The following is a 24,041-nucleotide window of genomic DNA, read 5'->3' as shown; positions in this document are numbered from 1 at the left end:
TGTCTATTAAAAGTCGTCGCATTTACTTTGCAGCATGTTATTTTTATAAGCTTTTAGTGACTGGTGAACCAAATTATTTACGAGAACTGTTCATTGATAATGATGATGTAAGGCGCTCAGAAAGATTGGCGGCTAAGAAAAATAATTTAAATTTTAAATTGCCTAATTATACAACAACACAATATGAAAACTCTTTTGTAATTACTGTTATACGATTATGGGAGGAGCTACCATCTGATATTACTGATTCCTCAAACTTAGATATTTTCAAAAATAAAATCTATGACTATTTATTTAAACTAGATATTTAATATTGTTCAGAACTCTCATGTAAACTGTTATTTAGTAAATTGGTTAAATCATGTATTATAAATCATGTATTTTATTACTTGATGAATAAGTTAAATCGTGTATTATAATTCTAATATTTATTTATATATTCTGTGTCTGATTTTTTACTTAATCTGTGTATTATTTTTCATCATCTTTTTAGTTAATATTGTATTTTATGTAGTTTTAACATATATATGTATAAATTTGCCATTCGGCCAATTAGGCCTTGGTATAAAATGAATAAATCTAAATCTAAATCTAAATTATATAATAATAATTAAGAACAAAAATAATTTTTCTAATTCTTTTACCCACCACGCAAAAAATTTCTCGCCCGTTTAATTACCTACGGGTGAACTTCATTTTTGTAGAGTTAATAATAACAATAGTTAGTTGGCCGAGGGGGTTATTATTAAAAATTATCAACTATTATGTAATCAAAATTCGAAAAATAAATCATCCGCTTATTTTTTTGTAATAATATATATGTATAGTAGCACGTTGAAAATGATTGCAACAATATTTAGCTTGAACAAATTCTATGCATAGTTTATTTTTTTATGCCTAAGTTACATTTTATATAAATCATAACTCTATCAATTTTTAAACTGCGCCATTCTTTATCGCATAATAGATTGATTGTAGAACTTCTGTCGTTACCATTTTTTCTAATTCTTCGGCCACTATTACATTCTCTCTCAAGTAATTTTTTATTTCATCATTTATTTCTTTTAAATCTTCCAACTTGATCACGTATCCTTCTTTCCACTCCTTCCATACTTCTTCCTTTATCAATATCTGCACTAGATTTTCCACCGTTATCTGATTTTCCGTAATACTTAGGTCACTTTTTGTATTTTCATGCCACATTATTTCTGCGTTTGAAAAATTATCATTTTGGTCCGTTTCCTTAGCTCTTTTTTTCGCTTTTATATCTTCATCTCTCACTTTCTTAATTTCTTCAATAGGTTCTTCTTCTGGTACAGTTAGCTTCCTCTTCTTTTCATTTTTTTCCTCTTTTTTTTTTCTATCCATTCGCCTTTATTATAATTTTGTTCCACCGGTGCCGTTATACTTTTATCAGTCTTGTTCGGTGTATCCTCTTCGTTTTCTCCATTGAAGATTGTTTCCATTCTTTCATTTATTGTCTGGTTCTCTTTATTTTCATCTTTTTCTTTTTCTTTTTTTTTTTCATTTTATTTTTTTCCTGAAGTTCTTTCTTTTTCGAAATTGATACTTCTTTATTTATTTTATTTATTTATTTATTTATGATTTAATGCCAAGGCAATGGCCAAATGGCAAAGTATACATTTCAATTTTATCAAAGTACACGTAATGAGCAATAAAGATATAATTATATTGTTTTACAATTTCATTTAGAATATTTTTCTGACAGTGGTTTAATATTAAAAATTTGAAAAATGAAAACTTTAGTATGTAATATACTCAACAAATCTTTACAAGAATGATTTATGTAGATAGACGAAATAATTTAATTTGTATATATGATTAATTTGTTGTTTAAGACTGATAGCAGGTAGATTTCTTGATAGCAAACACAAAAGAAAATAGTTTTTTAGTAAGTAAGTTGATCCAAAAATTAAACTGAGTTAGGTAATTTGTGAGACGTTCATGGTTGGCCTTCTCGTTCCTTGTGAAGAAAAAATTCATAGGAACTGGTCTTGAAAGTATCAAGACTCAGTAAGTTAGTTATTTCAATTGGTAATTCCCTCCAAAGTCGGATAGCGGATACCACAAAAGAGTGTTCATAGACTAAGCTGGTGAAGTTTGGGATTTTGAAATTATTGTTATATTTGGCGGCTATTCTTTCAGATCTTCTGATATCTGGGGGTTCATCCACAAAGAGATTTCTTAAGTATTTAGGTGCACCAGTTTTGAGGAGTTTATATAAAAAACAAGCCAGATAGTAACGTCTTTTAGATTTGATCATTAACCAATTTAGTGATTGTCTATATGGAGTAATATGCTCGTCACGCCTTAAATTGTAGATAAATCTGATAGAGTTATTTGTAAGACGTTGTAATTTATAATCTAGCTTTTTTGATGAATCAATTAGAACTAAAGAACAGTAATCAATGATTGGATTTATGGTTGCTGTAATGAGAAGTTTGCGCGTAGAAGTTGAGAGAATATTCTTTCTGTGTTTGAGACAGTTTAGTGTGGCATAGACCTTCCTTGTAATATGAGCTACATGAACATCCCAAGAGAGATTATTAATCAGGTGAATTCCAAGATGTTTTGTTGTGTTCACATAGGGTATAATGTTGCCATCAATAATAATTTGAGGGAGGTTGCAGCTGTCAAGAAGTCTGATTTTCCTATTGCTCCCTAGGATCATGACTTTGGTCTTTTGAAAATTTACTTCAAGGCCTACTTCCTTAGCCCAGTTTGCTACAGCAGTACCATCAGTTATAAGTTTATTAGCAGCAACATTCAGTTCAGAAATTTTAAAATGAAGATATGCATATTTGTCATCTGCAAAGAGACCATGTTTGGAATATTTTAATCGCTTAGATAATCCATTTATGATAATCAAGAAGAGGATTGGACCTAAGATGGATCCTTGAGGAACACCAGAGGTAGTACCAATTTCTTTTGATGGAGTGAAGTCAATGTCAAGTGTAGATTGAGATCTGCCCGTGAGATAAGATTGAAACCAGCAAATGACCTCTTTAATTTGCTTTTGCTTTCTCTTTTTTTCTTCTTTCTTTCCTTCTTCATTTTTTTTCTTGTCTCTTCTTGTTAACTTCTCTGCTTCACTATCAATTTGTTTACCTGGTTCCGTTATATTTTCTGTGCCATTTACTTCTATTTCCTCTTCTTCGTTCGTGCTTTCTTCATTTTCTGTTCCTGACAAATTTTCTTCCTCATCTCCACTAGAGTCTACCTTTGGGAATATTATTTGATCTTTCTTCCCATCTATTTCAGCTATCTTTTCTCCACTTAGTTTTATTAAATTTAATTTTTCTTGCAAGTTATTCGGATTATTAATTATGTATTCTGATAAGACTTTTAAGTATTCATCTACTATACTTTTTTCTAGTGTCTTTTTTTTGTTTTTTCCTGTTCTTTCTTTCTTTTTCTCACTCATTCTTTCCATGAACTTTTCTTCCCATGATTTCTTACGCTCTTTTATCTGAAATCAATTTGATTATTATAATATCTTTTCAGTAGCTATAGTGAATGTGTGTGTTTCAAAAAATTTGTATAAAAAAATATTTGTTAATAGTTAACAAATCATTTATTAGAGACCAATTTTTAGTATTCAACAAACATTTCTTATTATTTAAAATGATTTGTTTGTATTTAATAAATCTGATATTTATTTATTAAATATTAATAAATCTTTTTAAATACTAAGAAATATTTGTTAAGGACTAAAAAGTGGTCTTTAATAAATGATTTGTTCAATATTAAATTTTTAACTATAAACAAATCCTTCTATCAGTGTACGTGTGTGTTGATGTGTAAACGTATTATACCTTTGAAAGACCGTGGTTATGCTGGTGTTTCCACTTCTTCACGACGAACGCATTTCTTTCGCTGTCCATTCGGATTATTAATTCTACTGGACAGTATTTTCTACAATGAGAAGTATGTTTATTTTAATTACTCTACTCCAATTAGATTTATTATTATTATTATTATTATTATTATTATTATTATTATTATTATTATTATGTTATTAAATGCTCAGGGGGATTGTCCCTGGAGTCCGATTCTCCGAGGGCCCAGCCTGAGCTCCATCCATTACTGCTGTACCACTCCGCACAACAAGGCGGTTAGTGATCACAGCAGGCCAAAGTCATTTTCCTAAGTAGACGGAGGGAACCTAGTATGACAGCCTTCTGCATCCTGACCGCCAAGAATTCAGCTTTTGATGAGCAAGCTGGAACTCTGGCAAGTGAGGATACAAAAGACTGTTTCATCCCTCCGAGGACGCCAACAATCAGGACGACGAGCTTGACACGGTAACCTGGGTAAAGTTTGCCAATTTCAAACAGGAGATCCTGATATATCTGTCTTTTGTGCTCTTCTTTGGCTGAGATGTTGTATTCAGCCGGGGCCGAGAACTCAATGACATAAATGTCACGAGTAGCCTTGTCGAAGAGCACAATATCAGGTTTGTTGTGATCTATCCGCCGAGTTGTTGCAAACGGCATGTTCCAATAAATTTTGCAACTGTCATTCTCAACAACCTGGGGAATATCTCCTGGCAGATAAGGCAGCACCGGTGTCACGTCAATACCGTAGCGGTGACGAAGATAGTAGTACAGTACTCTCAGGGCAGCATTGTGACGCTGGATGTATGCACCTCTCGCCAGCACAGGACATGCTGACAAAATGTGCATAAGCGTCTCCGGATGTTGTTTACACGCCCTGCAGGTCGTGTCTGGGAGCTGCACCTGGAGCACCTTGCTACGGTACTCTAGAGTGTTAATGACACCATCTTGGCAAGCAAATATGAACCCTTCAGTCTCGGACATCAGGCCAGCTGACTTTAAGAAGGAAAACGTCAGCTGGGTGGACAAGCCATGATCACGCACGTGTTTGAAGAACACGCTGTGCATAGACTTGTCCATCAGTTCGCCTAGGAGTAGTTTTTCCTCGGCGTTCCTGATGACGCTCTTGAATTCCTCCTTTCGGAGTTCCATAAGAGCGTTTATTTCTCCAAGACCAAGGGTTCTTGCCGCATATATTGCTGCCTTATATAAGAACGACCCCTTATGCGCATTCTCATGTTTATGAACAATTTGCATAAGAAAGTCATCCTCGTCTGCAGTGAAATTGACAACTTCGTGTGTTAAACCCAGGACCAAACGATCATGCAGTCGCTCCAAACTCTGCAGACCTCTCCCACCGATCGACCGGGAGAGGTATAATCTGGCGACTGATGAATTGGGGTGCATGCTCCGATTCATATTGATAACCTTACGGGTTTTGATGTCGAGATCTCGTAAATCCTTTCGGGCCCATTTTAAGACACCGAAAGAGTATAGTAAGACTGGGACAGCGAGCATGTTAGTGGCGGAGACTTTATTTTTGCCGGAAAGTTCGGAGGACCAGATTTTCCGGAGTCTCCTAACATACTCGCTACGGAGAGTTGCTTGGACTTCGGAGACCGCATGCATGCGGTGCTCTTCCATTCCTAGATATCTATACAACTCTCCGGCATCTAATTGTCTTAAGATGCTCCCATCTACCAACTCGACATCATCACTCGTATCAGAGCACTTACCCCTCGCCAGATGTACGACCGCACACTTGTCCAACCCAAAAGACATTCCGACATCCCGCGTGTACTCTGCTACGATGTTCAGGGCCGCCTGTAGATGATCTTCATCAGCACTATATAGCTTCAGATCATCCATATAAAGCAGATGGGTAATCGAGTATTTTCGATCACCCGGAGGCCCCACAGAGTACCCATGGGTTTTACGGAGAGCAACAGATATAGGCAGCAGTGAGATGCAAAACAGCAAAGGGCTCAAGGAATCGCCTTGGAAGACCCCTCGTTCGTACTCTACAACTCCGGTTATGTGCAATACGTTTCCACTTCCAATGTAAAAACGCGTTCGCCAGAGCTGCATTGTACGCCGAATGCATTCCACTATTTCAGGATTGACCCCCAGGCATTTGAGGAGATATAAAATCAACTCATGAGAAGTTGAGTCAAATGCCTTGCGATAGTCGATCCAGGCCATTGACAGGTTGCGTTGATAGTAGATCGCATCTTGTGTGACACATCGATCAACTATCAAGTTCTCTTTGCAACCTGACAGGCCTCTTTTGCTGCCACGCTGTTCATATATCTGTTGCCATACAGGTTCTATCTCCTGCAAAATACGGTTGTTTAAAATTTTTGTAAAAATTTTATAAACCGCATTCAAGCAGGTGATAGGCCTGTAATTCTTTGGGTCAGACAAGTCACCTTTTTTTGGTATCAGTACGGTTCGCCCTTCCACGAGCCAGTCTGGAATCGGTTCGTCAGCTCTAATGTACGATGTAAATATACGGGCCAGATGGAGGTGGGTAGAAGTAAACTTCTTCCACCAAAAGACATTTATGCCATCTGGTCCCGGGGCAGCCCAATTTTTGCTGCCATTTAGAGCTGAACGAACTTCATTCACACTGACTGCAGGGCTTTCATCAGCATGCGGTCTACGGTGTTCCCGACAGAATGCTTTAAAGTCGTGCAGAGCTGGAGTATTGGCGTTCACGTTTGGTTGATCTCCATACAACTCAGTCCAAAAGCTTCCACCCGCTCAGGTGTTGGATAATTCCCGGTAACATCGGTCTTTGGTGTCAGAAAGCGTGAAGGGCTGGATCGAAACAACGAGTTGTCGACCAACCGCTTCAGCCTTTTCTCTAGTGACCGTTTTGGCAGTCACTAGAGCCCGCAATTTATTGAGAGACTCTTCCTTGATGACAAGAAGAGTACTCTTATTCAGTGTGTGATGACGCCACCGAAGTTCAGCAGCAATGCGCCGAATTCGGGGCGTGTATGCTCTTTGAGTTGTTTCAAACTCAATCACACACTGAATGCGGGAGACCTGTTTCCGGGATCTGTCAATTTTGAGTCCAAGTTGTGAGATGCGCTGTCTCAACCTTGCCTCGATCGAGAGACAATGTCTCTCTCTCGGAAAAGCCGAAACTGCTGCACCATACACAACCTGGCTCACAGTGAGCAGGGTGGAATCCTCCAGGATGTTTGCACGGAGATCTTCATTTACCGCTTCTAGCTGTTGTTGGGAGTAAGTTATCTTTTTAGATATACTTACTTGCCGTCCTATAAAGGGATTGTTGTCATCCAAGGAGGAACGGCGTCGCTCTTGGTGTAATTGCGCCGGAAAGGAAAGTCTATTAGACTGCCTTCTATCCGGCACAAGCGATCTTCTATTACGCCGAAGATAAGCGGCATAATTACGCAGGTGTTTAGGCGTAAAATGCTCTAGCTCCGGATGCATATCACTCCAAAGAGTGTGCATCCGGGCCATATAACCGCTCACCCCCGGCTCGTTACGTTGGTAGCACACCAAGAGGTCGACTCGTAGTTCCTCCGTCCAATTAAAGTAAGTCCTTAAAGCGCCAGGGTCGTCATCGTTCATCGGGTCCGGCGTGCTCCTCCCACCTGATGAATGGTCCTCATCCGAAAAGGACCGGTTGTAGGGAGCACTTCTGAGATTACGTCTTGTTGTAACTCAGTATTTCAATGCAGTGGGTAGTTGGCCCACTGCATCGGCTACGTCGTTCGCCTACAGACCTGGTGTTATGGTCTGCGTTTCCCGCGATGCGCCGCTTGGAGGCCACGTAGCAAGCACCACTTATTATTATTATTATTATTATTATTATTATTATTATTATGGTGAAAATAGTTAATAAATGAAAATTAAAAATTTAATGAAAATTAAAAAATTAAGTCTACCATCAATTTGGATCGGGAAAGTTGGCTTTGAATTACTGAACTCTTTAATAAATTATTATTATTATTTTTATTATTATTATTTATACTGTTTCTTATAGATTACAGATCTTAATACGGGTTTGGCGATTAGTTTGGCGTTTGCGGATTATTCTGCGTTATTCCTGTGCGGCTGTAGACCGACTTGTGTATTACTGTACTGTATTTTCCCTTTGCCTCAGCTATAGACACATTGACATGGCGAAACCACAGAAAAAACCCATGTCAGTAATGTCAACTCATTGTTCGGGCAGTCTAAGTATTTAGACTACTCGGCCAATGATGCCGACATTTTAATTAGATTTAATGATATTTATTTCATTCATTCACATTTCTAGATTTTTTTCTCAATATCTAGACATCTATTGTAGTTGGAAAAATAGATATGACTTTTGAAGAGTATTTTTGAAGCTCATGACCGACGTTCTTCTTATAATTTTAAGATAATCACGAATTATAAAAATTTATAAAGTTTACAAATCCTAATGGTAAAAATTCTATATGAAATTTTTTCTTCAAAATGAATTTCGTTTAAGTTCTGCAACTTTCATAAATTTTGAGAATTTACCAATGAACTTAAAAGCATAAAAATTCTCTTTCGACACTTTTTATATTTTTATAACTATGACAGAAAATTCTATTAGATCTGGTAGATTGATTTTTCATAAAAAATGAAGACAATATATTTATGACTAACTAATTTTTGTAACAGTCAACATAGTTTTTATCTCTATTATAAAAACTTTTCGCTCTGTCTATTTTTTAATGATCTTCACATCATATCCTGAACAAGATAACAACGGGATAAAAAGTAAACTTAAATAAATATTAGTTAAGCAAAAATTATTAATGGTTCAAGAATAACAAATACTGTCAAACATTTGTTAATTACGAAAAATTAATCATTAGTTAAAAATGAATGTTTTTTTTTCCTCTTATTCATATTTAAGAACTGAATCAATTGTTTCCAAACAAATAAATTTTTTTAATACTTGATAAAGTCTTCTATTAGTTACGATTCAATGTATTATTATGCAATAGTCTTACTTACACATTCTTATCCTGAGATAAATGTTTTTTTTTCCCCCTTATACAGCGAAAGTTCGCTTCGTAAAGCTGCCAACTCGAATTTTCCATTTTTTTACTGTACCTTTTCTGAACAGCAGACATAGTTCTCATGTCGTATGAGAAGAACTTGTGTTTTGTCTGCTGTTCATAGGCATCCAAATCTTTATGGAATTGCAGCTGATCTGCTGGATATTCCTTCCCAACTTGAAAATTTTCGACCATTTTCGAAATGGCTGAAACATTCATCAATATGTCATTAATAATGAAATAAATAGTTACAATTAACGGTAAGTATTCGGTTAAGGTCTAAAATCTGTTCTTACGATTTCATGAATAAAATCCATATATCTATAAAATACAAGAAAAATTATTGTTCTTCTTTCACTTCCCGCTATGAAAATCAATCATTTACAAAAAAAAAATGAAAAGTTCATGATTTCATCCCGATTCTTAAAAATTAAATTTTCATCAGATCTCCAAGTTGTGGGGTGTTAAGAAGCAATTCCGGCTATTTCTACGAGGATGTCACCGTGTCCCAATTGATAAGGGAATTTATTTCAAAATCTAATCACCTATTCTACTCAAAAAAGAGTATCCAACACGACCAATAAAATCAAAATCACTTGACCCGTTCGGGAGATCGTTATCGAAAAATTTAGGTGAAAGTGTATTTTTTTTTCAAATAACTTCTACATTTCTTGTCAGGTCGTTTTCGACGGAAATAAAAAAAAATTAACTATAATTTTTTTCTTTTGAAAATTTTTCATAATCTGTCGATTTAAACTCGTTTAAGTTATCAGAAAATTTAAGATTAGGAAAACTCTTGTTAATGCTACTAAGCGCAATGAAATCTGTCAAACCATTCGAAAGTATAAGAAACGTACACACATATATTCACTCATCCACACGAGCACAAACACATATCTATGCACTTGTAAACACTGTGAAATCCTCTCGAGAATAGAAAGAATAGCTTCCTAGGACTTTTAAACGAGGAAATCGAATAAAATTTTAATTGATTGACTTTAACAAGTGAGAGTTAAAAATTTAAGCTTGAAAAGTTTATTTTGATCAAATTTTATCATTATTTTAATTTCATAGAAATTACAATCTCGCAAAAAGTAGAATGAAAAAAAAATATACAATTTTTAAAACAATTAAAAAAAGTTATATCTATCCAAATTTATAAATTTATAATCACAATTTAATAGTTTTCATAACATCAGCAATTATTATTTTCTCTTTATTCATTGATGAAAATCTTTAGGTATTGTTCAATTCATTCCTCTGATTATTTTTACGAATAATATTATAAATAAAATATTAATATAATCGTATTATTATTATTAATTGAATTTATTCATACTGTTTACTTACTCTTTTAAGATCTTCCGATACAAATGAAAGATCTGATATTTTATTTTAAAACACTTTTAAAATAAATTGTAAATAATTTTAAAATATTTTTATTTTATTGAGGCAATACCTAGAAAAAAATCAGCTAACACGCAAACAACATCGCTATAAGTAACATAGACGTTTGTTGACGTGAGGAATTGACGATCGCGTTGTCTTAGCGTCCGCCGTCACCCTACCCTCACCAGCGAACTCTGCCGATTCAACAATGACACTGATTTTCAAAATGATGAATTCTTATGAAATTATTCTAAATAAAATTTTTTTTTATGAATTTTAATATTTTTATACTTGAGTTTTTATTTGCATTTTTATCCTCGAAGTTCAGTATTGCATCTAATTTTTTTAAATTGGTGGAAATTATTTGTCTTGTTTATACATATACATACAAATAATAATATGCATAGTATTTATGATGTCATTGATACACACATTTATATGTTTTATGGGAATCTCATTTTCGTCGATTGAGAATAATTATACGTAATACAAAAGTTCCGAATAGAAAATGGAGCATAAAGAAAAATATTGTACAATCAAATAATACAATTAATAATTTGAAAAAAATCAATCATAAAAATTAAATTAATCCGGAAAATAGAAGGTAGGGAAAGGGGGGAAGGGGCTGACCAATCTCAAGCCAAGCAAAACAGCTTATCATATTTCTGGAATATAGCGGTTGTGAAAGTTTCATATAAGAATAACGTAATTACTGCAGTGTAAGTAAAAAAGTAGATGTAAATGTATACGTTAATAACCGCCCAATGTATGGACAATCATTTTATGTTTTCGATGAACTTTACACTTATGATAAAACTATATCCTTCCGAAATTGTGAAATAATTTAAATTCTACCGTCTGACTAAATCTGGTTTATTCCACTGTAAGTAATAGTCTCAGGCCGAATGTCAGGAGTTTTACTGAAATTTATCCACTCTACAGTGATGAAAGAGTTAACTTGACATAAAGGAAATTATCTTGAACCAAGAATACCATTTTGATGATAAACGAATTTCTGAAATGAATTGAAAACCTTTTTGACTCAAGAAAAAATTAGTTACGTTCATTAAATTAATAACGTTACACACTCAATAGATGAAAATCTAAGTTATCCGATTATTTGTGCCTATTTATAATAAATAAGTGGAGCTGTGTAGCTCAGAGAAATTAATTGGTTAAATATTGGCTGATGTCATAAAATACACAGCTAATTGCATTTTTTGTTGCAATTTGTTCATTAAGTTAATCAAGCAAAATCCTAAATAGCTGAAAATCTAAGTTACCCGTTTATTTATACCCGTTTATTGTGACTGAATTGTTATACATGTTTAGCTATTGATAATATTATTTGCTAATGAAGAATATAGAGTTCACTCGTACAGCTTTAAACGTACAAGTGACAAATATCATTTACTAGCCTTACAAAACTTACTTAACATAGTTGATGAAGACATATCTCTAAGATTATTTGCCTATACGGTTTGAGGCCATATTTGTGCAAATTCAAACGAGTTCGCATTTTTTCAGGAAATATTAGAAATTTAAATATCTCTAATTCAAAAAAAATAATTTATAAAGATCACCTCCATGATGCTCTTGAACTATTTTAAATTGTTTTAAATTATTTCGAATTAGCTTTAGCAGAGATAGTTTTAAATTTTTAGAAGTTGAAGATTTTGATGAAGATTCAGTTTTAAGAATTTTATTATTATCTTATTATATCTAGTACCGTTTCAAAAAATTTCTATTTTAAACTATTGATATATAGTATATTAATGATATGACGGGGCTACATAACATGAGCGTGGAGTTAATCGAGTAATCGTTAAAAGTTTACAAATAATGTAGATATATTTTCATTAGTAATTTTAATTTTATCATTAGTTGATTTCAAGCTTGTTGTTATTTTGCCAAATATTAGGTTTATATCATTAAAAGAATAATTTTCTTAGGTCACTTAGCACATTTTCCGACCGTGACGTTTCTTCAGTAACAAAAGATTATTTATTTTAATAATTTGCATATTTATCGATTTCAGTTTAATTCTGTTAAAATTATTTTTAATCACGTTTTTTACAGAAGCAATTCCGTTAATAAAACTTAATGTCGAGTCGCTTACATGTATGATATTTGTAATTGCCGGTACACAAAACGAAAAAATTCTGAGCTCACAATGTTCCGGTTCTATAATGAGAAGACTGATATTAACTTCACTAAAGTTTAAAATTTGACTTTTTCTTAATTTTCGTTCAAGATTATAATTTTTTATTCACTGCTTCAAGGTTTTTTTTTTTTTTCTAAATTAAAACAGTATTTTAAAAAGAATAAGTTTCTTTCTTCAATATAATCGAATTATAGAATAATAAATTGAGCTTTTTGTAAGAAAAAAAATATTCGTAAATCAAAACATTTTTTCCATCATATCTGCACCAAAAGTTTAAACTTTCTGCCCTGTTTTGTGGAAAGAAAGCGTGATATGATTTTATAGAACAACATATGCAAAAAAATAAACAGTTTGACATTTGCACCAACCTTCTCGCAAAGACAGTGACACATAATTTAAACTTTTGGTTACAAATATGATGGAAAATATCATACTCGCCTGCGAGAAAAGTAGGATATCCCAATCCGCGTGTTTGCCACCCTCGCTATCGGCTCAGGAAGCAATTTTATAAGCGGGTTGGAATATCCTACTTCCCCCTTAAGGTACGTAAAGAACTAATTTTATTATTACGAAAAAATTAAAAATTAAAAGTTGAACGTTTTATTTCACTGAAGTTAATATTTTTTTTTTTTTTTTTTTATAGATATTATAACTGCTTTTATAAGAAGTTTCCTGGAAAAGAACATTGCACTGGAACGCTGATCTGGGAGAATGGAATTTTTAAAGAGTCTCAAATTCCATTATTCAAAGAGAAGAGACAGTTTCGACAATTACTGAAAGAAAAATGTTTTCCCGGATGTAATAAGAAGAAAATTTACGAACAAGTAGCTCTATTGTGAGTAACGTACACAAACACTCACACTTATACGCACACATCATGGCACATACTACTCCTTTACATATATATGAGCGTCGTAATACACTGCTAAAAAAGTTAACTTGATTCAAAAGACAAAATCTGGAACCAAAATTACTATTTTAAAGAAAAAGATCTTTTGAGTTGAAATAAAAAGTTTTTCGCTGAAGAATTTATCCTCTTGACTCATGAAAATCATTTTCTTGAAAATGGTATTCTTGGTTTTAGATTTAGTCTTTTAAATCAAGTTTGTTTTTCTATCAATGCATTCACAGACTTACATGTAACGCTCATATTAATATATCTTAATGTGAGAAGCACACTCAAACACACAGACTCACAGACATCTTAATGCAAATATTTTTATAAACTGTCGAAGGTGACATTTACAAATATTAATAATTTCCTTTATAATCTAGATGCCCAGAAGCCGCAGTGGTCATGCCATATAAATCAGTACAAAGCACCCTGAAGCGTTGGACAAGTTTGCCAGTGACTTACCCAAAGATCACAAATAGGATCGAGGAGCTGTATAGTGTAATGATTAAGGAAAAGTTTCAAAATTTGCTTGAGTACAGCGGTGGAAGACTCAAAGTCGATCTCATTAAAGAAAAAGACAGCACTGCACTTCTTATATGGGATCCGCAATACGTGGTTCAATTTAAAAACTGTGAACTGCTATGCGGTGATGGTACTTTTTCTCGATATCCAGATATCGCACCGAAGAAAGTCACAAAACACCATCAACTGTACGTTATCCACGCCATATGGGAAAACACGGTAATATTTTTCTTAGTGTGTGTGTGTGTGTGTATGTGATTGTAAACCTCTATCACTTTTAAATGACTTGACCGAGCTAAACGTAAATTGCAGCATACCGAAGGGTTCTGTTGACTTTAAATTTTGCTTGGATTTGGATCAATTTGGCTTCCTAAATTGGGAGAAATCTCGAAAATTTAACTATATTAACAACTTTGATCTTAAATAACTTTTTAACTACAATATTGTTCATTTCAAAATGTAATCAACTTTTAATTTTAAAAAATAGCACCGGTTGCTGTAAACCGCATCAAGATTGATCTATTTGCTCACGAAGTATCGTTGTCATGAAATTTTGGAGAATGTTTTTTTTCCACATAATTTCTGAAGACATTTTTCTAGTTTAAAATTACAAATTTTTAACTAAATTAATTCCTTATTTAACTAAATTATTCTACTTTGTATCAAGTAAATATTTATGTCAATAATTTTTATATTAACTTTAATTTCAGTGTTTCCCTCTGGCTTGGATTCTGCTCGACCGGAAGACGCAATATGCCTATGAGAGTGCTTTCAAAGTAATTTTCAAAGATTTTAAAGAATACGACAAGGTCGTGATGGCCGATTTCGAAATTGCATCACGAAACGCTTTTAGAAAATTCATGCCATTAGCAGAGATCCGTGGTTGTTTTTTTCATCACTCGCAAGTATAACGTTTTTTTTATTGAAACGAAAGTTAATATTTGTATTACATTATGCTACTAATTACGATCAAATCAGGCTCCGTTTCTTCCTATACTCCCTCTTCGATGTGAATTTTACATTAGTGTAATCTTTACCTCCTTATTTCATGAATACTGATTAAACAAAAATCTGCGTAAATTAAAAAAAATATATCTGGTGGTTGATTCTTAGTATGTATATTAACCATCGTTTTGAATCCCTTGTTGAATTATACCTGACTTTATTGCGACTCTTTTTTCTTCTTACTTTAATACTAATTTACTACACCGAAAAAACGTATATCTTGATCCAAGAAAATTTTTGTTTTTAATTTTCTAATCTTGGATCAGAATTGCTGCCACTCTCAACCCAAAAAAAAAATATTATTACGGTAATTAAAAAACACTTGCATGAAAAATTGAAAAATTTTTTAGGAAAGGTTTTTTCATTTTTGTTAAAATTATTTAATTTTGATTCAAATCATTTAAATATTTTGAGTGGGATATTCTATTAGTTTTAAGCCAGAGATATTATTCTCCAACCAAAACAAACTATGCTTTTCCGGAAAAATGTTATAGACTTAATTCGAAGTGCGGATTACCTTGGTTTAAAAAGGGTTTGTTTGGCAAAACTAAGCCCTGAGTAAACTTAATTCGGCCGAACAGACCCAAAGACGATGTCACAGTTCAAAATTAATTGACTTACTCCAAGTTTCGCGCCGATCTTGAGTCGAGACAATTTTCTCTCAAGAAAATTTTTTTCTAGAAAGATATGTACAGAAAAAGAAATCCTGGCTGAACTGGGGTTCAAACCGAAGACTAGTCACTTACGAGCTCTATGGGTTACCAATATGGGCACGTAACGCGATTAGAAATGGAGAATTTCAGAATAAAAATATTGTCTACGCATATATACTGTACAGCTCTGCAAATAAAAAATTTTATTGCGTTGTCTCGAAGCATGCTGCTATAAGCTCAAAATAGAAACAGTAACGGCTAGAAATTAAATAATTGTTATAGCAAAAATCTTACAATTTTTGTAATGAATTATTTTAGTAAAGTCAAATGAAATCATCTTGAAACAAATATAAAAATGAATTGGCATAATAATAAAAAATCTTATATCAAAATAATAAAATTCAAAAAAATTATTTCATTAGCTGAAAATATGATTTCCAATAGAATATACAAAACATTTCCTTATGTTAAGTTATTCATTTTTTCTGAGTATATCATTATGACTACTCTATTATTCAAACAATATCGTAGTTTCTACTACAGCAATGAACTATTATGCTATAGTAACAATATCGCAAATCCAGAATCCTAAATTTTCACCACAGGCAATCCAAAAAAATGCTTCTTAGCTTGGCGTATGGCAACAGATAAAGAAAGATGATGAGGGACGCCGTGAATTGAGGATGCTCATGGCGCTTGCATTTCTTCCAGAAAATGAGATTTGGGATGGTTATAAAGAGTATGAGAAACGCTTACCTGAAAAATATAAGGGAATTTTTAGACCTCTTCTCAATTATTATGAAGACTATTGGCTTAACAACAGAGGTCCCAAAGAATTCTGCGTAAATGATTTAAAGAAAACGACTGATAATTATTCCGAATCGTATAATGCTGATCTTGCAAGGAACCTTCGAAAACATCCAAAACTTTCGACATTAATCCGTTAGTATTTCTTTTATTTTTACACGATTCAATTCAATTTAATTTTACTTTATTCTCTTCTACTTTACATTTAGAACACATAAAACAAAATTTGGAAACTGGAATTAGGAACAGAAAGTCCATAAAGGAGGAAGTCCAAGTCGGGTCAGTATCCAGAAGGACATTGGTGCGGGCAACTGAAAGACAACAACTGTGCGAGGAATTTAAAGCGGGAACAAAATCCGTCAGCTATTTCTTGAGCAGGATCAGCTATATCATTCATAAGCGAGCCCCAAAATTTGAAATCCCGAGTGAAGACGATGTAACCGATAATGATGACATTGGTCAGTACATCTTTTAAATATAAATACTATTATATATTACTTTTTCTCTTTATATATTTATATACTGCAGGAAATCTAATATTGAAAATTAATTTACTTATTACAGATGAGACGGACCATGATCTTGAAACGACAAGTAAAGAGGGAACGACAAGTGGACAGGGAACAGAAAAGATATTCAAAAGAACGAAGATATCATTATCCGCCGAAAATTTTAAGATGTTGTTAAAGAAAACAAAAAAATAACAAAATAAACTCGTGCATACCCGTGCAAAATCCAACGGGCATCCAATTTTTTAGGTATTAGGTTAAATAATTAAGAAAATTATTTTTTTTCTCCATTTTTTCTCCATTTATATTATGTAATTGATCGTTTTTAATAATAATTTCCTCAGCCAAATCATCATTGCTATTTTTATCCCTACAAACATAAAATTTATCCGTGCAAAATGAAACGAGCGGTCAATTTATGGGGTAGTAGGTTTAATCATTAATGAAATTATTTTTTTTATAAATTTTATTACATAATTAATCATTTCAATAATAATCCTCTCAGTCAGTTAATTATTATTATTACACGCTTTTTTTTTTAATTCTGACAATTTAGAGTTCGCCCGTTTAAAAATGAACAGGCGGGCAGTTTGTTAGGGTATTAGGCCTAATTATTAATAAAATTTTTTTTTATTAACGTTTATTGTATAATTAATAATTTTTAATAAAAATCCCCTCATTCAGCTAATTATTATTATTTTTATTCCTTACAGTTTTAAGTTCACCCGTTTGAAATTGAACGAGTGGACAGTTTGTTGCGTATTAAGTCGAATTATTAACAAAATTATTATTTTTTATAATTATTATTACATAACTAATCAGTTTTAGTGATAATTGCGCTAGCCCACTTATTATTCCCGTTCTTATGCCTAACAATTTATAGTTCACCCGTTCGAAATTGAACGGGCGAGCAGTTTGTTAGGTATTAAATCTAATTATGAACAAAATTGTTTTTTTTCTTAATTATCATTATCGAATAATTAATCATTGCTAATGATAATTGCCTTAGCCAACCGATTATTGTTATTATGCCTAACAATTTATTCACCCGTTCGAAATTGAACGGGCAAGTAGATTGTGGATAATTAGGTGTAATTATTATTTTTTTAATTACTATTACGTAATAAATGATTTTTAATGGTAATTGCCTTAGCTAACTGATTATTATAATTATTATTATTTTTTTTTATTATTGATTATTATATAATTAATGATTTTTAGTACTAATCCCCCGAGCCAACTAATTATTGCAATTATTTTCCTTGCGAAAATAATAATCATCCGTTCAATATTAAACGGGCATGCAATTTTTTGTGTGTCAAGTGAAATAATTAAGAAAATTATTTTTTTTATTGTTTATTGTTATATAATTAATCGTTTTTAATACTAATCCCCCGAGCCAACTGATCATTGCAATTATTTTCCTTGCAAAAATAATAGTAACCCGTTCAAAACTAAACGGGCATGCAATTTTTGGTGTGTCAAATGAAATAATTAAGAAAATTTTTTTTTTTTTGTTCGTTAGTATATAATCAATGATTTATAATAATAATCACCCAAGCCAACTGATCTTTGCAATTATTTTCCTTGCGAAAACAATAGTCACCCGTTCAAAACTAAGCGGGCGTGAAATTTCTTGGGAAGTAGGTTAAATTATTAAGAAAATTATTTTTTTTATTGTGTATTGTTATATACTTAATTGTTTTTAATACTAATCCCCCCAGCCAACTGATCTTTGCAATTATTTTCCTTGCGAAAATAATAGTCACCCGTTCAAAACTAAACGGGCGTGAAATTTCTTGGAATCTGGATAAATAATTTAGAAATTTTTTTTTTTAATGTCTATTATTATATAATTAACGATTTTCAATACTAATCCCCCAAGCCAACTGATTATTGCATTTATTTACCTTGCGAAAATAACAGTCACCCGTTGAATATTAAACGGGTATGCAATTTTTTGTGTGTCAAGTGAAATAATTAAGAAAATTTTTTTTTTTTTATTGTTTATAATTATACAATCAATAATTTTTAATACTAATCCTCCCAGCAAATTGATTATTGCAATTATTTTCCTTGCGAAAATAATAGTCACCCGTTCAAAACTAAACGGGCGTGAAATTTCTTGGATATTAGGTTAAATAATTAAGAAAATTTATTTTTTTATTGGGAATTGTTATATAATTAATCGTTTTTGATACTAATCCTCGCAGCCAACTGATCTTTGCAATTATTTTCCTTGCGAAAATAATAGTCACCCGTTCAATATTAAACAGGCATGCAATTTTCGGTGTGTCAAGTGAAATAATTAAGAAAAATTTTTTTTTATTGTTCGTTATTATATAATCAATGATTTTTAATACTAATCCCCCAAGCCAACTAATCTTTGCAATTATTTTCCTCGCGAAAATAATAGTCACCCGTTCAAAACTAAACGGGCGTGAAGTTTCTTGGAAAGTAGGTTAAATAATTTAGAAAAATTTTTTTTTTTATTGTGTATTGTTATATAATCAATGATTTTTAATACTAATCCTCCAAGCCAACTGATCTTTGCAATTATTTTCCTTGCGAAAATAATAGTCACCCGTTTAAAACTAAACGGGCGTGAAATTTCTTGGAAAGTAAGTAAAATTATTAAGAAAATTATTTTTTTTATTGTGTATTGTTATGAAATTAATCGTTTTTAATACTAATCCCCCCAGCCAACTGATCTTTGCAATTATTTTCCTTGCGAAAATAATAGTCACCCGTTCGAAACTAAACGGGCGTGAAATTTCTTGGATAGTAGGTTAAATAATTAAGAAAATTTTTTTTTTTATTGTGTATTGTTATATAATTAATCGTTTTAAATACTAATCCTCCCAGCCAACTAATTATTGCAATCATTTTCCTTGCGAAAATAATAGCCACCCGTTCAAAACTACACGGGCGCGAAATTTCTTGGATAGTAGGTTAAGTAATTAAGAAAATTTTTTTCTTATTGTGTATTGTTATATAATTAATCGTTTTTAATACTAATCCTCGCAGCCAACTGATCTTTGCAATTATTTTCCTTGCGAAAATAATAGTCACCCGTTCAATATTAAACGGGCATGCAATTTTCGGTGTGTCAAGTGAAATAATTAAGAAAATTTTTTTTTTATTGTTCGTTATTATATAATCAATGATTTTTAATACTTATCCCCCAAGCCAACTGATCTTTGCAATTTTTTCCTTGCGAAAATAATAGTCACCTGTTCAAAACTGATCAGGCGTGAAATTTCTTGGAAAGTAGGTTAAATAATTAAGAAAATTATTTTTTTTATTGTTTATTATTATATTATTAATCGTTTTTAATACTAATCCTCGCAGTCAACTGATCTTTGCAATTATTTTCCTTGCGAAAATAATAGTCACCCGTTCAAAACTAAACGGGCGTGAAGTTTCTTAGAAAGTAGGTTAAATAATTAAGAAAATTTTTTTTTTTTATTGTGTATTGTTATATAATTAATCGTTTTTAATACTAATCCTCGCAGCTAACTGATCTTTGCAATTATTTTCCTTGCGAAAATAATAGTCACCCGTTCAAAACTAAACGGGCGTGAAGTTTCTTGGAAAGTAAGTTAAATAATTAAGAAAATTATTTTTTTTATTGTTTATTATTATATAATTAATCTTTTTAATACTAATCCTCGCAGTCAACTGATCTTTGCAATTATTTTCCTTGCGAAAATAATAGTCACCCGTTCAAAACTAAACGGGCGTGAAATTTCTTGGAATCTGGATAAATAATTTAGAAAATTTTATTTTTTTATTGTCTATTATTATATAATTAACGATTTTCAATACTAATCCCCCAAGCCAACTGATTATTGTATTTATTTACCTTGCGAAAATAACAGTCACCCGTTGAATATTAAACGGGTATGCAATTTTTTGTGTGTCAAGTGAAATAATTAAGAAAATTTTTTTTTTTTTATTGTTTATAATTATACAATCAATAATTTTTAATACTAATCCTCCCAGCAAATTGATTATTGCAATTATTTTCCTTGCGAAAATAATAGTCACCCGTTCAAAACTAAACGGGCGTGAAATTTCTTGGATAGTAGGTTAAATAATTAAGAAAATTTATTTTTTTATTGGGAATTGTTATATAATTAATCGTTTTTGATACTAATCCTCGCAGCTAACTGATCTTTGCAATTATTTTCCTTGCGAAAATAATAGTCACCCGTTTAAAACTAAACGGGCGTGAAATTTCTTGGAAAGTAAGTAAAATTGTTTAACCGCTAGGAAAAGGATCTAGTCACATACTTATAAGAAGAATTGCGCCTTCGGGCTTAATCGTTAAAACTCGGGAATAATCGTATCACGCTATGGCCGTCGCTCATGCGCGCCTTGGTTAGCGGTAGAGAAGCCGGCTCACGTGGTCGGCTGCAACAGTTGTGCTTGGACCTTTGTACTAGTACGACTACTCTGTGCGAATCGATTCTGATATTTCTTACTTACATCTCACATTCATTTAAACATTTAAATTATTCATTAAATATAAATAATTATATTAGCTTCAATTATACTTTAAATTCTCAATTCATTTAAATCAGTTCAATAGTTCACTGAATTAACATAAATAAAATCAAGTAAATTTATTTAGTGACGCCACGCGGCCATTACGCGCCACCGTTAACAAAGGATTGCATCAGCCACGCGGCTTTAGTCAATCCATAATTGACGCGTGATATTAACAATTAATTACATTAAATTAGTTATTGACATTTAATTACGATCTTATTTAATTTAGCTTATAAATAATTAAATTCCAACTTCAAATCATTTGACTAATTTCTACACTAAAAACATCAAACTCAATTGACTAACATTCTGTTATCAATTGAATATTATTTGCTCTCACCTTGAGACAATTGAACATTAATAGATCTCACTCTGAGATAGTTCAAAGTGATTAGATATTACTAGCTCCCACCTTGGGACTTATCTAATTCAAATTATCGATAATTTTCTATCTAAGGCGGTTGAGCTCACCCCTATTGCGTTATTGCAACGTAATTTTACACATTCACACTTACACATACACAATTTACTTGTATAATTTCATCAAGGAGGTTTTTCCCAGCCTAGCTGGGTTTTCCTCCTTTGGGGACAAATAAATTCTTCTAAATTGTTCCCCAAAAAATCCAAGTATTTTTATTTAATTTCCTAATCCCAACTTTATCGTATAATTTAAAACAATTACGGGAATTATCCGCATTGGATAGTTTTCGACAAAACATTTGGTGCCTCCTGTGAGGTTTGAAGTGTACACGAGCCCTGATTTGCGAAGACGAGCAAGACGTGCCGAAGATCCAGTCACTATACCACCCAGCTGCTGCCAGCATCGTTGGACTTCAATACAAATAAGATAAGTCTTTAACACTAAATCATTTATAATATTAATTAATATATTATTTAATCATTTGATAATATATCCAACTTATTTATTTGTAATTTAATTAATTGTTTGACTTTGGCTGACTGATCGATTGTCACTTGGCAATCAATTCATCGGTCAACTAGTGCAATTGGTTATCATTCAAATATTTATTTACGTTATTATTTTAATTATTTACGTATAACTTAATTTAATTAATTAGTCGACAATTCACAATTAATTGATCATTGTCCGGTGATTAATTGTTGTGCAACAGAATAATTAATTATCAATTCTCAAATTATTTAGTATTTAATTATAATTAATTATTTAAATTGTTTCTCAAATCAATTGATTACTGTAAGTGATCTATTTATTACAGAAATAGGATAATTAATTATCAATTGATATTTATTATTATTATTTATTATTACTATTATTATCATATAAATTTATCGCAAAATGACTAAAACAAAAATGACTTTAGAACAAACACGTGTTCTATTAACTGCTAAAATTACCGCATTGAACGATGAATTAACAGCAAAGACCACAGACATTCAGACTGCTTCTTTACGTTTTCCTAAAATCGAAAAAATGTTCGATCAGTACGATGCCAGTATCGACGAATTAGAAGTGAACAAACCTGAGGACCCAGAAATAGAACTCGCGGACGGAATTCGCAAAATTTATTACAATCTTGCAACTAAAATAAAAATTCCTAATCAAGATATTCTCAATGCCACTATTCAAACTGCAATTAACGCTTCGACTCTTAATCGAACACTCGAGACTCAACGACTTACTAAGCTCCCTACCACGGATTTACCAAAATTCGATGGCAACTTTGAAAATTGGCTTTCTTTTAAAAATACATTTAAGACACTGATCGACGAACGTAAAGATTTAGATGATCTTAATAAGTTTTTATACCTTCGCGGATGTTTAACTGGTTCTGCTGCAAACAAGCTCGCGCTTTTGAATGCAAGTGCAGAAAACTATACACAGGCCTGGGACCTTTTAACAGAAACTTATCAGAAAGAGCGCGCTTTAGTTTTTAAACATTATGACGCTTTTTTAAATCTTAATTCAATATCAACCCCGACTAATGAAAATCTCACTAAATTCATAGATGATGCTCGACAACACTTGAATGATTTAAAATCATTAAAAGCAAACCCAACTGACGCATTTATAGTAAGATTATTAGAACTTAAATTACCAACAGAAATTAGAGACAAATGGGACGAAACGTATGAAGACGATAACACTCTCCCAACGTTTGACGCATTTAGCAAATTTATAATAAAAACTGCTTTCCGACTCAGTACACGTAAACCTAATAAACAGCGCGACTCCGATGGCTCTTTTAAAAGACGACGTAATGAACATTCGAGTAATAATTTCAAGAAACAAAAAACAGACTCACCAGTCCGAGCTTTAGTAACAACCACTTCTACTGCCTGTCCATGTTGCAAACTATCTCATCCGCTCTATAAATGTTATAAGTTTGATGCATTAACTATAGGAGAACGCATAAAATTTGTAAAATCTGCTAAACTTTGCAATAATTGTCTTCGCGAACACAAAGGAACTTGCCCTTCCAGCAGTAGATGTCAAACCTGTAAGAAATTCCATCATACCAAATTGCACATTCAACAAAAGACAACTCAACAACCCTCTAATCCGAATACTTCAAAGAACAATGCTGTAAAATTCGAGTCATCTATTACTGTTACAACTGATAAGGGATCTACATCTTGACTAGTAGTACAC

General features: G+C 32.2%; 1 protein-coding gene across 1 annotated transcript; it reads left to right on the top strand.

Annotated features, from left to right (window-relative positions):
- Positions 1-22,727: 22,727 nt before the first annotated feature.
- LOC123268041 lies at positions 22,728-24,029 on the top strand. Its single transcript, XM_044732922.1, has one exon. The coding sequence runs from the start codon at positions 22,728-22,730 to the stop codon at positions 24,027-24,029; it is 1,302 nt and encodes a 433-aa protein (XP_044588857.1).
- The last annotated feature ends 12 nt before the right edge of the window (positions 24,030-24,041 follow it).

Source organism: Cotesia glomerata, linkage group LG6 (genome assembly GCF_020080835.1).
Source record: "Cotesia glomerata isolate CgM1 linkage group LG6, MPM_Cglom_v2.3, whole genome shotgun sequence".
In the NCBI taxonomy this organism is placed as follows: domain Eukaryota; kingdom Metazoa; phylum Arthropoda; class Insecta; order Hymenoptera; family Braconidae; genus Cotesia; species Cotesia glomerata.
Note: the sequence above shows the minus strand (reverse complement) of the source record. Positions and strands in the feature narration are given on the sequence as shown.